At 48.3% G+C, this 15,493-nt stretch overlaps 1 protein-coding gene across 7 annotated transcripts in view; it reads left to right on the top strand.

Annotated features, from left to right (window-relative positions):
- The window catches only part of TCERG1 (transcription elongation regulator 1), a 192,132-nt gene that overhangs the window by 86,478 nt on the left and 90,161 nt on the right, over positions 1 to 15,493 (top strand). For all 7 annotated transcript variants that reach the window (XM_082253129.1, XM_082253128.1, XM_082253125.1 and 4 more), the window contains 3 exons: positions 1,640 to 1,800; positions 2,091 to 2,157; positions 4,156 to 4,282. In XM_082253129.1, the coding sequence (XP_082109255.1) occupies positions 1,640 to 1,800; positions 2,091 to 2,157; positions 4,156 to 4,282 (355 nt within the window). The remainder of the gene's footprint in view (positions 1 to 1,639; positions 1,801 to 2,090; positions 2,158 to 4,155; positions 4,283 to 15,493) is intronic.

Raw genomic sequence — 15,493 nt, 5'->3', positions numbered from 1 at the left:
TATATAGAAAATCTGTTGGAGCTCCGCAGAACAGACAGGGATTAGCATGTGAGACTTGGAAGTTTTAAGCTCAGTTAGTAGGCGCTTTTTTTTTTTTTTTCAGCAAAATCAGTTAAAGCAGAGTTCCACCCAAAATTGGTAGCTCCCCTCATCTGTCTCCTCCCCCTCCGGTTCCACGTTTGGCACCTTTCATGGGGGAGGAGGGAGCGGGTACTTGTTTTTGGCAAGTACCCGTTCCTACTTCAGTCGGACCTCGCTGTGGCAAGGCCTGTCAGAAGTTCGGCCTCCCCCTTCTTCCCTGCCGTTGGGCCATTCAAAAAGCGCAGCGCGCTTAGCACATGTGCAGTAGGGAATTGGCTGTGAAGCCACAGGCTATGGCAGCGGTAGCACCTGAGAGCCAATGGAAATGGCTTGGGTGCCGACATTGCTGGGTTTCAGGACAGCTAAGTGTCTTTTATATAAACTCAGCAGCTGCAGTATGTGTAGCTGCTGACTTTTAATTTTTTCGTGTGGGGGGGGGGGGGGGGGCTGGAGCACCGCTTTAAGGTCAGCCTATTAAACATGTGAAAATGTCATTGCCTATCTGCCGGAAATCATAATACATTCATATGCAATATGATTAAAATAGGGAAAAATTTTATCCAGGTTCATAAACGCTATACATTCCTTTTAACTACCTTTTTGACGCTTTTCATTATATTGATTTCAACATAAATAGCCAGTGGTAGTTTAGCTCTATCTACCAATGCTTGAATTTTTTTCCCTTTGAGAGATGAGTATTAAATGCATTTCAGACTTGAAGTCAGCCAGTTTCCAGGCTATGGTTATTCAGGAATTTTATATATTAAAAATAAAACAACCCCACGCAGAAACTGTGGAGCAGTGACTTACAAAACCACTGTTTGTTTTGCTTGGATACATATTATCTACTTGTCTCCTGGGATTTTCCCAATCCATCTTGTATGGGGGTACCTGGTATATTAAAAGCTATTCTTCACAAAAGATCCTGTAAACCCGTGTTGTATTGCATTGCTTCATTTTGTAAAAATACATAATTATAAAGATTCAAACACAATCTGTAAATGTCTGTACTGTAGCCAGATATTCCCTGACATGTTCCCAACCATGTCACAAGAGAGACGTTTCCAGCCATTTACCAACCTACTGCGTGTGCCTTTTTGGTTTAAATATTTTTTTCATTTACTGGTCTGGAACAAGTATGTTTTGAATAAAATGTATCCTGAAGTCAGGACCCACATCTGCCTACTTATTATGGGTTCATGACTAAAGCCAGTGTGTCGGCATGAGAGGTCGCCCATGGTAGCCTCTGTATTTCTTCGCTTCCTTTATGCTGTCCATAGAAATTTCTGTTACATTATTGACCTGTATGCTAGAATTGCCTAAGCATGTTTATTAATTCCTGAAGGTAGCACAACCAGGCATTTTCTGGCTTTAGTGAAAGGTGGCCGTAGTGCTGATTGCAAGTTCCTTGGAGAGTAATCAGCCTAGGGTATTGGCTCCTACCTATATACTTGAAGATTGTGTCTCCATCCATCCAATGTGGGTCATTTCGTGTCTATGGGTGCCTTGTAGACCCTGAACGCTATGACTTTCTAATGGTGTGTTTTTCCACAATTAGGTGTGTTGTGTGGACTGGCGATGAACGGGTATTTTTCTACAATCCTACCACTCGCCTTTCTATGTGGGACAGACCAGAAGACCTGGTTGGAAGAGCAGATGTTGATAAAATTATCCAGGAGCCTCCACATAAGAGAGGATTAGAGGATGACAAGAAATATTGTGAGTTTACAGACCTTTAACATTCTATGATGGACCATTTGTAAGCACTTTTTCCTCTAATTAATCAACATCCAATTTTTACGATTCTAGTTTTTCTATATACAGTTTGCGTAATTAACCCTTTCATATATTTATATTGCACATATTACAGGACTAAAACCATCTCCTTGTTAAAATGAATTTAGTCTATGATTTATAATTTCCATGTAGCAGATCTCCCTCTTTTATGAATTCAAGTTCATTAAAAAAAAGACCGGTCAGATTAATACGTTTTCTCTTGTTATGTAAAGTCAAAGAAGATCACGACTCTGCAGAAGATGGAAACGACGATGAACCTGTTAAAGCAAAAAAGCGGAAGTAAGTTTTGTTGCTTGGAAGTCTTTAGAAAACTTCATTAAATATGTAAAGCGCTGCGTAAATTGACAGCGCTATATAAGTACCTGAAATAAATAAATAAATTAAAGGTATTTTTCACACGTGCCTGTTAGTGTATGTGAACAAGTGTGGCCAAATTATAACGTTTTTCTTTTTGCTAGTGATAAAAAAAAAAAAAAAACTGCAAAATATGATTAGCAAACAGTTGGGTGTGCATTGAAAGAGTTAATGGTGATAAACGGCTTGTATATCCATGTCTAGTTGGGCAACAGCACTGGACCTTGAATTAGGGTACTAATTAAGCAGAGCCTCTCTTATATATTTACATGTGAAACTGAACATTAGGAAGGTATAAAAAAGCCACAATGAAAACCGTTATGTATGTATTAAAAGTTGTTAAATGCATTTTAATAAAACTAGTATAAATACCTGCATTTGTTGTGATATCGGCCTCTTGCAATTCCTTTTGCAGCAGTTCTCAGACAGGAAGGGAACGATTCTACTTGGGACCAATTGTGTGTACCGGATTTACATGTGCGGTCAGAGAGAGCAGAGACCTAGCCTCATTTTAGTCTATTGCTGGTCTACAGCTATCCATTTACAGGCTAGGCATAGAGAAGTGACTGAACTATGTTTAACTGCCATGCAGAAAATGCTTGATTCCAGGCTGTGTAAATCTCTGGACTGGCTTGACCGAAATACAGATTCTTTGGCAAGTAATCCTGCTGGTCATATATTCATGTCAACTTTTTGAGTTCTTTGTCTGAATTCTGATTTTAAAACCTCTTTGCTGAAAATATCAAAACTTTCATTGATTTATAGTCACTTGATTTATGTTAGCAAAACACCTCAAGCTTTTCTTCAGCTTCCAGCTTTGTGCAGCTCGTGGGTTGGCCAAGGCAGCTAAAAGGACAGCACACAAGTGTTTAGTCAGAAGCACAAGGTTAGTAGTGTTGTGCTGCAAGATGTTCTTACACAAACACTGGTGGTTTCCCACAATCAGACACCTCAAAGAAGCAGAGTAGAAACAATTTAGGCAAGTCTAACTTTTAAAGATAAGCTTAATGGATAAGTAACATGTCTGTGCAGTCTCTGCAGGGAAATAGTAGCTGGCTTCTCAACGGTTCCATCTGTGATTAGGAGGCTAGCCTTTTCCAGATTGCTTGTCTATGGCTTTTTCAACACTTGGTGGAATGGTACTTGGACCCCCATACTAAAACTGCGGGTATGGCTTTTAGCATTGCTGGTTGGCACTGCACCCTGCAGAACAGGACCTTGCGGAAAAGGTTATTGCCTTGCAGACAGGTAGGGTTTCATACAGGCCCAGGGCGGTGATGCCCAGCGCAGTTGTCAAGTCCCTGAAGACCCTTTGTGGCAGAGCACAAGATGATGAGTGAAGATTGGACCCCTTAGGGGATCCTGCTGCATGGACTGGTAAGTGCCCTGCGGTAGTCCCTGCTGGTAACCCCTTCCCATGGAAAGGGGCTCAAAAGTACTTCTCCATTGAGTTGATCTGTGATGCACTGATACTACTACTACCCAAGCGCTATATAGCTGTGGTTTATGGCTTGCTACAAAAATTAAAGCTTTGCTTAGCCGAGAAGGGGTTATGCCTGGGAAGGTATTTTCCTGCCTTTTTTGCCAATGTCTATATCCCATAATCTCAAAGAAAAGGTTTTTACAGTTAAAAGAGAAGTGTTCCCCCCCCAGGAACATACTTACAGAGATGGATGCAGTCACCACTGCCTGCTCTGTCCCCCCCCTCCCTTCAGTCTGCTGAAAACAGGTCACAGGAGTGCAGAACGCACTGCACTCCAACGATCCACATGAGAAGTACAGCCAAACAAGCTTTGGCTGTACTTATCCTTTTTAATCCAAAAATCTCATTTTATTTTCAGCTTAAGTCAAAATTTAAATTGCTTAAATACTTTTTACAACTGACAGCTGTGTACATATAAATTTGTGTTTTTGTTTTAATAGGAAAGAGGAGACAGAATCTGAAAAAGAAACCGCAATGGATGCTGAAATTAAGGCCGCTCGTGAACGAGCCATTGTTCCCCTGGATTCTCGAATGAAGCAGTTTAGAGATATGTTGCTTGAGAGAGGGGTTAGTAAATCATATTCTTAGATGTGTGGGAATCTTATTTGTTTGTATACAGATATAGCCACTTGAGTTAAAACTTTAGGAACAATAGTGGATTGCAGGTGGAAGGGTAGGACAAAATATGGGAACAGGAAATATATTAACCCCTTAGGAGAAAAGGTCCAAACATTCAATGCCAGAAACCGGTTTTGCAACTTTTGGCATGTGTTAGTAGATCTTCTTTTTTTTTTTTTTTTCCCACCACTTGCTTACTGGACGCTTTCACCCCCTTCCTTCCCAGACCAATTTTCAGCTTTCAGCGCTGTTTCACTTTGAATGACAATTGTGCGGTCATACAACATTGTACCTACATTAAATTATCCTTTTTTTTTTTTTTTTTTTTTTTTTACACACAAATTGCTTTCTTTCGGTGGTATTTGATCACTACTGGTTGTATTTTTCGCTAAACAAATGAAAAAAGACAGAGGGGATACAAAATATTTAGATTTTTCATGATTTTGCAAACAGGTAATTTTTCTCCACTAATGTGCGCTGATGGGCGCACGTGTCCTGAATACAAGCTGGTTATTGGCTTTCGTCTTCTCTCAGGCTGTCAGCAAGAGGGGAAGAAAAGCTAACTGGCTCGTTTACATCCTGTGATCAGCTGTTATTGGCTTTACAATGGTTTAGTTCAAGCTCTGGTCTAGCTTTTTTTTAATCTGTGTATTTTACACGCTTTTTTTTTTTTCATTCTCTCCTCTAGCAAGGATAAAAAGATACAATGTGTCTCCATTCAAGAGGAGAAAATGTACAAGGGTGGGTTGTATAGCTTCTAATAACAGTGATTGGCTACCACAAGCATCATGTGATAGTTTTCTACTCCTTCCGGCTCCCAGTCGTTAGTACAAGATCTGCCACTGTTTGTGACATCATGGTCTCTGTGCTGGGAACTCGCTAATCCGCACGCTCCCAGGACAAGCACAGGTTATCAAATATGGGACCCCATGGAAGAAAGCCCGCCACACGTCTGTACACTTGTCAGCAGTGAGTTATAATAAACTGTTTACATATACATAAAATACTCAGAGATACTTGTAACTTTAAAGCCAAACTCATAATGATATTCCTTTAACTTGTATCTGGGCCTCTGTAATGTTGCATTACACATGAATTTGGTATTTTGTATATGTTTTTTTCGTGTGAGATCTTCAAGCAATTATGCCGGGCTGGACGACAGACTGGACCCCCATATCCAGTGATCACACCAGTCTGGCCAGCAAGCGCGTGCAGGCCTTAGCTCCGCGCTGGGTTGGCCGCAACATAGTCCCACTGGACGGGGACTGGCCCCGCGAGTTAAACGTCTCGCCAGGACGCACACAACAGGATCTAGGCTTATGTCGCAGCGTTCCTATTTGGCCGAGAGCCCCCCTACTCCGGTGGCGTGGGGTCCTGTCAAGAGATGGCTCCCGCCTGTGCTCCCGGTATGGTGAGTGAATGTCCCCACCCCCCCCCGGCGGATTTTGGGGTGGATGCAGGCCCTCCCCCTGGGATGGTTGTACCCTCGCACTCCTGGGTTTTCCTCTGTCCTATTGTGACCCCCCCCTCTTGTCACCCCGTTTGGGCCTACCTGAGCCTGGGTCCTAGTGTGCAGGCCGCATGGGGGGCCGGGCGAGTGTGCGCTGTCCGCGGTGCTCACTGATCGTGTGGGGGGGGGGAAGCCTTGCTGGGGTTCTTCTGAAGTGGATGGTGCGGATGGGTGTTTGGGGGGTCCCCCAAAAGGGCCCGCTGAATACCGCGATTTTTGGGTGGAGCCGCCATTTTGTTGTAGCCTATTTCTGCTTCTATGGTGGCGGCCATCTTGGTACACCCGTTTTCAGCCATTTTGCTGGAGATTTTTTGCAGTGAAGGCCGGTGGGAGTGCCTGAAGGACAGTGAGTCTTGAGGGTGGTCTCTCCCTCTCTGTGGGGGTCCGTTAGCGCGTGCCTGACCTCCGTGGGGCGCTGTGGGGCCGTTTTTAAAAAAAAAAAAGTAATTTTTTCATTTTTTTTTTAAAGTTGCTGGCGGGTTCCTCAGGTTCAGTATGGACCATGCGGGCCATTGTTTTCCCACCTGACCCCCTCACGGAGGCCGCAGGGCCTTCCGGATCTTCACTGCCGTCCTATGCCTTTTCGGCAGTTAGGGACGCATTTGGGCCCGGGGGGTGGTGGTAGGTGCGCTGAAACATTTCTCCACCTGCCCCTGCCTCTTCTGATGTCTCGGAGTCTGAGTCTGGCTCAGGCGTCGCAGGTGGGGGCCTGACGGGGGCCTCCCTGCCGGGTCTGTTACCTCACGCCGTCTCCTCAGATGATGAGGGTGACATTTCCACCTCCCCTGCCGCGACAGGCGCTGGTGGACGCACTGGCTGTTTTCGGCTGTTTTGGCACCCTGCAATTTGGGGGTCGCAGCGGCGGCTGCGCCTAGGGCGCAGGTGGCATCTGGCACTCACATGCCACCCGGAACTGCTCCTTTTGTTGGCTGCTCATATAGGAGTGGAACCGTCTGAGACGTTCTCCTGGGGTATCTAATCGGCCGTTAGCCGTTGCCCTTTTGGGGGAGTCTCTGGTACAGAGGACTGTTTCCGCCTTTGGAGTACGTACGTTCTCTAGCTGAATGGGACTACCGTTGTTCCGGTGGAGGAATCCCCATCCTTTTAAGAAATTAGGGGATAGGATGGCGCGGGCTGTGGCCTGCGCTGTGTGCTCCCTGGCGTAGCTGCACTGGGAACAGTGTTCATGTTTGCCCTTGCCACGCAGACTCTGCCTGATGGGCGAAGTTCCAACACCGCAATTTGGTGTGGGGCATGTCCCTCTTGCTCTGGGGGAGCCGTTGGACCCAAAAAACACTATCTCTCCTGCGCTCGAGTGGTATGCGGGAAGGTGAATCTTCTAGGCGGTTTTATGACACAAATGAAGTGGTCTTGCTGCCCCCCTCAGGACCAAGGGTATCCAAAAGGCACTACAAGAAAACAACAAGAGAAGGGCGCACCGACCTTGTGCATTACCACTTAAAAGTTTATTAAAAGCAAAGAAGGGTAGCGTACAATATACTCACAAACGTAGCATATGAACAAGCATATGGGAAATGGGCACCGCTCGCTTCCAGGACACTTCTCTACTGCTGGATAGCGTGATGGCGTCCTCAAAACCTGATGTGGCTTACGCGTTTCGAGGGAGGACCCTCTTCCTTAGAGCCAAAATCGCCACTCTGTTGGACCAGCTGGCGCAGGGGGATGCATTTTGTTTGCGATACCGCCCTGGTCGAGGCTCTCTTGTATAACACCTTGTCGTTTTTGGTGGTGGTTGACCGGAGTCTACTTGACCGGAGTGTTGGTCTGCGGATCTCCCTTTTCAGGGGGATCGCCTGTTTGGCGCTGCCCTGGATGACACAGGCTGTCAGGGGTGAGGGCCTTCGTCGCAGTCGGGGTTCCTCCCTTTCGGCTCGCAAACAGTTTCTTCGTCCCTCGGGGACAGTCGATGTGGCGAAGTCCTTCCAGACTTCCGCGTGGGTTCCAGGCGATCCTGGTCTGGCGTACATGGGTTTGGTTTTTTCCAGACCTGCTGACAAGGCCTACGTGGCCTGAAGGTGCTTCCTCTCCCATCTAGGGGGTTGAGGACCTGCGGCTGGCCCGGATCCCTGGCTGACTGGGTTCAGGAGGTCATGCGGTCCAGTTGCAAGATTGAGTTTCAATCTGGTTATTTCCGGTAAGGTTTTTTCCCTTCCAATGTGCAGCTGTCTCCGGATCGCTTACAGACGCTCTGTGGGGCAGTTCAAGCTCTGGTTCAACAAGCTGGACCTACTGGTCTTTTGTTGGTTCCGTGCAGATCACAAATTCAAGTTGGTATTGGTTCGCACGGTGGTGACTTCTCTACTTAAGGGGTCCTGGCCTCCATAGACATCAAGCTGCCTACCTTCACATCCCGTTATGTTCTGGACAGCTACAGATTCTCCGTTTCTTGCAGTGGGGAAGGATCTCTTGGTTTGTGGCATTACCCTTTGGTCTCGCTTATGCTGCTAGGGTCTTCATGACGGTGTTGGCTCCGGTCCTGGCGCTGTTGCGGCAGCGGGGCGTATCGGCCTTGGTTTCCTGGCCGTTCAGCGTCTCCGTTTGGAGTCCCCTACGGTGCTGACAACGAAGTTGGCTGTCACCGTGGGAACTCTGGTGGAGTTCAGGTGGGTTCTGAACGTTCAGAAATCATCCCTGGTCCTTTCCATGACACTGGATTTTGTGAGTCTGACTTTGGACTTGTCCTCGGTCAGGGTGTTTCTCCCTCCGGCGTCAAAACTCTTGGCACTTTAGACTGCGGTCGACTGTTGCTGTTCCGCACATGGGTCTTCTCTTTGGACCTGCATGGGAGTTCTGGGACTGATGGTGTTGTTTTTCAAGACGGTCCCTTTCGCTCAATCCCTCTGGGGATCCCCCAGGAGGCACTCCTTCTCGAAGGCGACTGAAATCCAAACTCTCTGGACTTGCGGACCCAGTTGGGCCGGGTGCCTGGGGAGTCTTGCTCTGGAATCCTTCCTCCCTGTCTACTAGACAATTGTCACCACGGATGCAAGCTTGTCCGGGTGGGGAGGAGTCCCCGGCAGGTTTTCTGCTTCGGGAGTATGGTCCCTTGAGGATCCAGGTTTCTGCTTATTGTCCTGGGGCTGACAGCATTCCAGCTTTGTCTAGTTCACTGGATCAGGCACCCGCAGCTGTCCGGTGCACTTTCGATGACTACGCCGCGACCGTGGCTTGTGTCATTCACCATAGGGCACCATAGGTGTCCTTGCTGCCTTGGAAGTGATGTTTCTTCGTTGGGCAGAGCGCCTTGTTCCGGCTCTATCCGCTGTTCCCTTTCCAGGGGGGAAACAACACAATTGGTAGGCGGTTTGCCTCAGTCGACTGGCCCTGGATGCAGGGCAATGGGCCCTTCATCCGGAGTCGTTCCAGCAGTTGTGCCTTCATTTGGGGGAACACCGGACGTGGGCCTGTTGGCATCGCATCTACAGGATAGTGCAGAGGTCGTGGCCCGCTCCCGGGACCCTCTGGCGGGTGCAATGGTGGCCTCATGGGTTCTGTCATGGGCAAGAACATTCGCTAGGTTCAACATGTAAATGCTGAGAGGTTTGGCGTGGTCACCTGTGCAAGGCTGACGCGAGCATGGTCGTGCAAGAGTGCTCGCAGATGGGCCAAGGTCAGTGTCAGCTGCTGTCTACTTTTCCTCCTCTCCTGTTGCTGCCAAGAAGCCTTTGCAGGATCGAGGCGGCAGGATTTCGGTCATTCTCGTGGCTCCGGACTTGCCTCGCCGAGCTTGGTACGCTGACCTGGTCAGGCTTACCGCTGACGCTCCTTGAGTTTTCTTCTCTCCGGGGCCGATCTCCAGTCCGGCTTTACGTTCGACGGCCTGTGGGCTTGGCTGTTGTAAGCCAGGTGTCAAAGGACAGGGGGTTGTCTGCTTCGGTGATTCCCACCCTGCGTAAAGCATGGGAAGCGTCTTCTATGATGATTTTTTTTCATCATATGAGAAAGTCGCGTATTGCGTGGTGTGAGTCTTCTTGGGCTCCCCCTCGCTCTTGCTCAGTGGCCGGATCTTGGCTTCCTTCAATGGGGGGGGGGAATTGATCAAAAGTTGGCCTTGAGTACTGTCAAGGGTCAGGTTTCGGCTTTGATCATTTTTATTCCACAGGCCGTTGGCCGCCCGTTCCCTGGTGCGTAACTTTTTCCAGGGGGTGCGGCACTTGGTTCTTCCGGTGCGACCTCCGTCGCCAACTGGGGACCTTGGTCTAGGCGGTTCTTCCAGACCCTCCTTTGCGATTTATCGTGGGTATCCCCTGCTTAACTTATTGTAGAAGGTGGCCTTGGTTGCTGTCACTCTGTACACGGGGTGTCAGCACTGGCGACATTGTCCTGTCATTCTCCCTATCTGTTGGTTCATGGGGCCATGGGTACTTCCTCTGGATCCGTCCTTCCCTCCGAAGGTTTCTAGTGTTCACTTGCACAGGGCCATTGTGTTGCCATCTTGTGTCCTGAGCCCCCTCATCCTACAGAATGTGCGCTGCATACTCTGGATGGAGTTCGGCACTCGAGGGGTACTTGGCGACTATTGAGTCTTCCCGTAGTCAGGTTCGCTCTCTGTGCTCACGGATGGCTCAAGGACAGGGCTGCTTGTGTCTGCTGCAACTATTTTCAGGTGAATCGGACAGTCGTGGTGCAGGCTTCTTTATTTATGGGTCAGGTCCTACCTTTCCCTGTTTCGCCGCCTTCTACTTGGGCGCCTAGTGCTTCCTGGGCTTTTTGCCATACAGGCATCTGTGCTTCAGGTTGTAAGACGACTACCTGGTCGTTTGTTCACACCTTTGCTACGTTTTATGAGGTGGATGTGCTGGCATCTGCAGATGCCTCTTTTTGGCCGCAAGGTTTTTTGCTGGCTGCTGTTTTGGAGGGCTTTTGGCCTTCCTTGAGGGTGTTTACTGTTTGTTTTCAGGTGGGCCTCATCTTTTGTTCTGATGAGTCCTATGTTGCCTGGTTGGCTGTTTTTGGCCTTGGGGACTTGTTCTTTTCTGCTGTTCCCACCCCTCTTTTTATGGCACTGCTTTGGGACGTCCCTACTGATATGAATCGGAGAGAACTGCGTCCGTCAATGAACAATAGAGAAAACTGGATTTTTGACTTACCGTAAAATCCTTTTCTCTTAAGTTAATTGATGGACGCAGTACCCGCCCCTCTATTTTGAGTTGGGTTTGTTTTACTTTCTGACACTGCTTTGATACAAAACTGACATCCTATGCAGAAAGAGAGAGGGTGTACCCTCCGGGACTGCCCATAGGCATAGCCAGAACTTTTTCCTGCCTAGTGTCCTACTCCTGTAGGGGGCAGTATAACCCTACTGATATTAATCAGGGAGAACTGCGTACGTCAATGAACTTAAGAGAAAAGGATTTTACGGGAAGTCAAAAATCCAGTTTTTTAAAAAATAGAAAACAGAAAATTGGCATGTGCGTATGTATTCACCCCATTTGTTATGAAGCTCATAAAAAGCTCTGGTGTAACCAACTACCTTCAGAAGTCACATAATTAGTGCAATGATGTCCACCTGTGTGCAATCTAAGTGTCACATGATCTGTTATTACATATACACACCTTTTTTGAAAGGCCCCAAAGGCTGCAACACCTAAGCAAGAGGCACCACTAACCAAACCCTGCCATGAAGACCAAGGAACTCTCCAAACAAGTAAGGGACAATGTTGTTGAGAAGTACCAGTCAGGGTTAGGTTATAAAAAAATATCCAAATCTTTGATGCTCCCCAGGAGCACCATCAAATCTATCTTAACCAAATAGAACATGGCACAACAGCAAACCTGCCAAGAGACGGCCGCCCACAAAAACTCACGGACCGGGCAAGGAGGGCATTAATGAGGCAGCACAGAGACCTAAGGTAACCCTGGAGGAGCTACAGAGTTCCACAGCAGAGACTGGAGTATCTGTACATAGGAGGACAATAAGCCGTACGCTCCATAGAGTTGGGCTTTATGGCCAGACGAAAGCCATTACTTTCAGCAAAAAACACAAATGGTTTTGAGTTTGCGAGAAGAATGTGGGAGACTCCCAAAATGTATGGAGGAAGGTGCCCTGGTCTGATGAGACTAAAATTTAACTTTTCGCCCATCAAAGAAAACGCTATGTCTAGCGCAAACCCAACTCATCGCATCCCCCAAAGAACACCATGCCCACAGTGAAACATGGTGGTGGCAGCATCATGCTGTGGAGATGTTTTTCAGCCGCCGGGACTGGGAAACTGGTCAGAGTTGAGGGAAAGATGGATGGTGCTAAACACAGGGATATTCTTGAACAAAACCTGTACCGCTCTGTGCGTCATTTGATGCTAGGATGGAGGTTCGCCTTCCGGCAGGACAATGACCCAAAACACACTGCTAAAACACTTGAGTGGTTTAAGGGGAAACATGTAAATGTGTTGGAATAGCCTAGTCAAAGCTCAGCCCTCGATCCAATAGAAAATCTGTGGTCAGACTTAAAGATTGCTGTCCACAAGCGTAAACCAACCAACTTGAAGGAGCTGGCGCAGTTTTGCAAGAAGGAATGGGCAAAAATCCCAGTGGTAAGATGTGGCAAGCTCATACAGACTTATCCAAAGCAACTTGGAGCTGTGATTACTGCAAAAGGTGGCTCTACTCAGTATTGACTTTAGGGGGGCGAACAGTTATGCACATTGACTTTTTCTGTTATTTTGTCCTATTTGTTGTTTGCTTCACAATAAAAAAGAAAAAAAAAAAAAAAAAAAGCATCTGTGACGAGACCCTTGCTCGCCCTGTCCGCTCTCCCGACACTCCTCTGTTTCTAGTCAGTCAGCATCGTCTGATGGTTCGGTCAACCAAGGATCCGGGATCCGAACTACAGCTATGTGCCGTTCGGAATCCATTAGAACAAACACCAAGCAGGCTGTATGCAAGTTCAAACAGGAAGACAATTTATTGGAAGAACACAGCACACTTTATACAGAAAGTGGAATATCCATGCAAATGAGGGCTTGAAATGAGTCAACAGGGATTGGTCAGATAGCTTTGACCAATGCAAATGAGGGCTTGAAAATGAGTCAGTAGTGATTGGTCAGATAACTTTGACCAATGCAAGGAGACAGAAGCCCCAGGGGGCAATCAATGTACACAATAGTCAGACACAGAACAATGGTTGTCTAACGAGCCCTGAATACACATTACTCTGTGTCATACCTCCCTTAGCAGACAACAGGTGCGGTCATATAGTTGAATGGGGAGCCACCCCAGACATTCTGGCTCCTCAGAACTTCCTGGGATGACCATATTGGGAGAGGGCTTCCTGCTCAGAAACCTCATGGCAAAGGGAACAATTGACCTTGCTGACAAAAATGACGCAATTCAACCCCTCACCCATCTGTCCTTAAATTCCAGTGATGGTGAACACCATCACAGCATCTTCAAAGTTGTGGGCATGTTCTGTAAATTAAATGATGCAAATCCTCAAACAATCCATGTTCCAGGTTGTGAGGCAACAAAACACGAAAAATGCCAAGGGGGATGAATACATTTGCAAGCCACTGTAGATCAGTTTGTATGATACTCGCCTGTAAAAAAAACAGGTATTGGTCCATCTGAATGGTGGCAATGATGATTGAGCAACCTACTATGTTCAGAATGCAGCAGAACACAGGACATGCGTACTAGTGGAGATCACTGTAGTAGCGGTGCCTACTACAGTGGTTTCCAGTTTCCAGGGGGATCAGCCAGGTATGGTATGTGCATAATTACATTGGTCCAAATTGGACTAATGTAACTGTGTAAAAACTATTCATACCTGGAAGTAATCTGTAACAAAGATTGTGATGGCCTTTCTGAGGAATGAAAATGAAGTCATTGTTAGGAAAAGTACCATGAGAGGTTTGAGTGGGTCTACTTGAAAGGATGTCTTAATCTATATACTAAATTGCTATGTATGGCAGCATATCAGTCCTTTGATGTTGTGGTTGCATTTTTCATTTTCTGCAAGTACAAAAAAAAAAAAAAATCCTGTTGTTCATCTTGTTTGAATTCTAGTTTCTGTGCACTGAACTGATATCTCAAAGTTCTCAACTTCCCTAGCTTTTTTGTGTACTACAAGACTACTTCACCACAAGTTAAGGAGATGACTAGAGGTGGAGGGGTTAAGTAGTTTCTGGAAAACCCCAAATTTAATATCCTGGTGTGGTGAAGCAGCGCCTGTACCCTATCTGTTAGGGGAGGCGCTTCCAAAATACACATATGCAAAACAAACCACCAAAGGAAAAAGGCACCTACAAGGGCTACCGGTATCACAAATATATTTTATTGGACATATAGGGCTGTAGGTGGGGATGGAAAACCCTTTCCAATGCTTTTGTCCAAGAGACTCCCCTCTTCTCCCCCCCCCCCCCATTCCTCTCCTCCCCCCCCATTCCTCTCCTCTCCCCCCCATTCCTCTCCTCTCCCCCCCATTCCTTCCTCTCCCCCCCATTCCTTCCTCTCCCCCCCATTCCTTCCTCTCCCCCCCATTTCTTCCTCTCCCCCCCATTCCTTCCTCTCCCCCCCATTCCTTCCTCTCCCCCCCATTCCTTCCTCTCCCCCCCATTCCTTTCTCTCCCCCCCCCATTCCTTTCTCTCCCCCCCATTCCTTTCTCTCCCCCCCCCCATTCCTTTCTCTCCCCCCCCCCATTCCTTTCTCTCCCCCCCCCCATTCCTTTCTCTCCCCCCCATTCCTTTCTCTCCCCCCCCCCATTCCTTTCTCTCCCCCCCATTCCTTTCTCTCCCCCCCATTCCTTCCTCTCCCCCCCATTCCTTACTCTCCCCCCCATTCCTTACTCTCCCCCCCCATTCCTTTCTCCCCCCCCCATTCCTTTCTCCCCCCCCCATTCCTTTCTCCCCCCCCATTCCTTTCTCCCCCCCCATTCCTTTCTCTCCCCCCCATTCCTTTCTCTCTCCCCCCCATTCCTCTCTCTCCCCCCCATTCCTCTCTCTTCCCCCCCATTCCTCTCTCTTCCCCCCCATTCCTCTCTCTTCCCCCCCATTCCTCTCTCTTCCCCCCCCCCCATTCCTCTCTCTTCCCCCCCCCCATTCCTCTCTCTTCCCCCCCCCCCCATTCCTCTCTCTTCCCCCCCCCCCCATTCCTCTCTCTTCCCCCCCCCCCCATTCCTCTCTCTTCCCCCCCCCCATTCCTCTCTCTTCCCCCCCCCCCCCATTCCTCTCTCTTCCCCCCCCCATTCCTCTCTCTCCCCCCCCCATTCCTCTCTCTCCCCCCCCCCATTCCTCTCTCTCCCCCCCCCCATTCCTCTCTCTTCCCCCCCATTCCTCTCTCTCCCCCCCCCATTCTTCTCTCTTCCCCCCCCCCATTCCTCTCTCTCTCCCCCCCCATTCCTCTCTCTTCCCCCCCCCCCATTCCTCTCTCTTCCCCCCCCCCCCCCATTCCTCTCTCTTCCCCCCCCCCATTCCTCTCTCTTCCCCCCCCCATTCCTCTCCCCCCCCATTCCTCTCTCTTCCCCCCCCATTCCTCTCTCTCCCCCCCCCCCCCCCATTCCTCTCTTCTCTTCCCCCCCCCCCCATTCCTCTCTTCTCTTCCCCCCCCCCCCATTCCTCTCTTCTCTTCCCCCTCCCCATTACCCTCTTTTTTTTTTTCCTGCCTAGTCAGGTAAGGACCTAATTCCCTGCTG

This window comes from Pelophylax lessonae (genome assembly GCF_965119305.1).
Source record: "Pelophylax lessonae genome assembly, chromosome: 4".
Classification (NCBI taxonomy): Eukaryota; Metazoa; Chordata; class Amphibia; order Anura; family Ranidae; genus Pelophylax; species Pelophylax lessonae.
The sequence above is the reverse complement of the archived record's forward strand: the minus strand, read 5'-3'. Positions and strand labels throughout refer to the sequence as shown.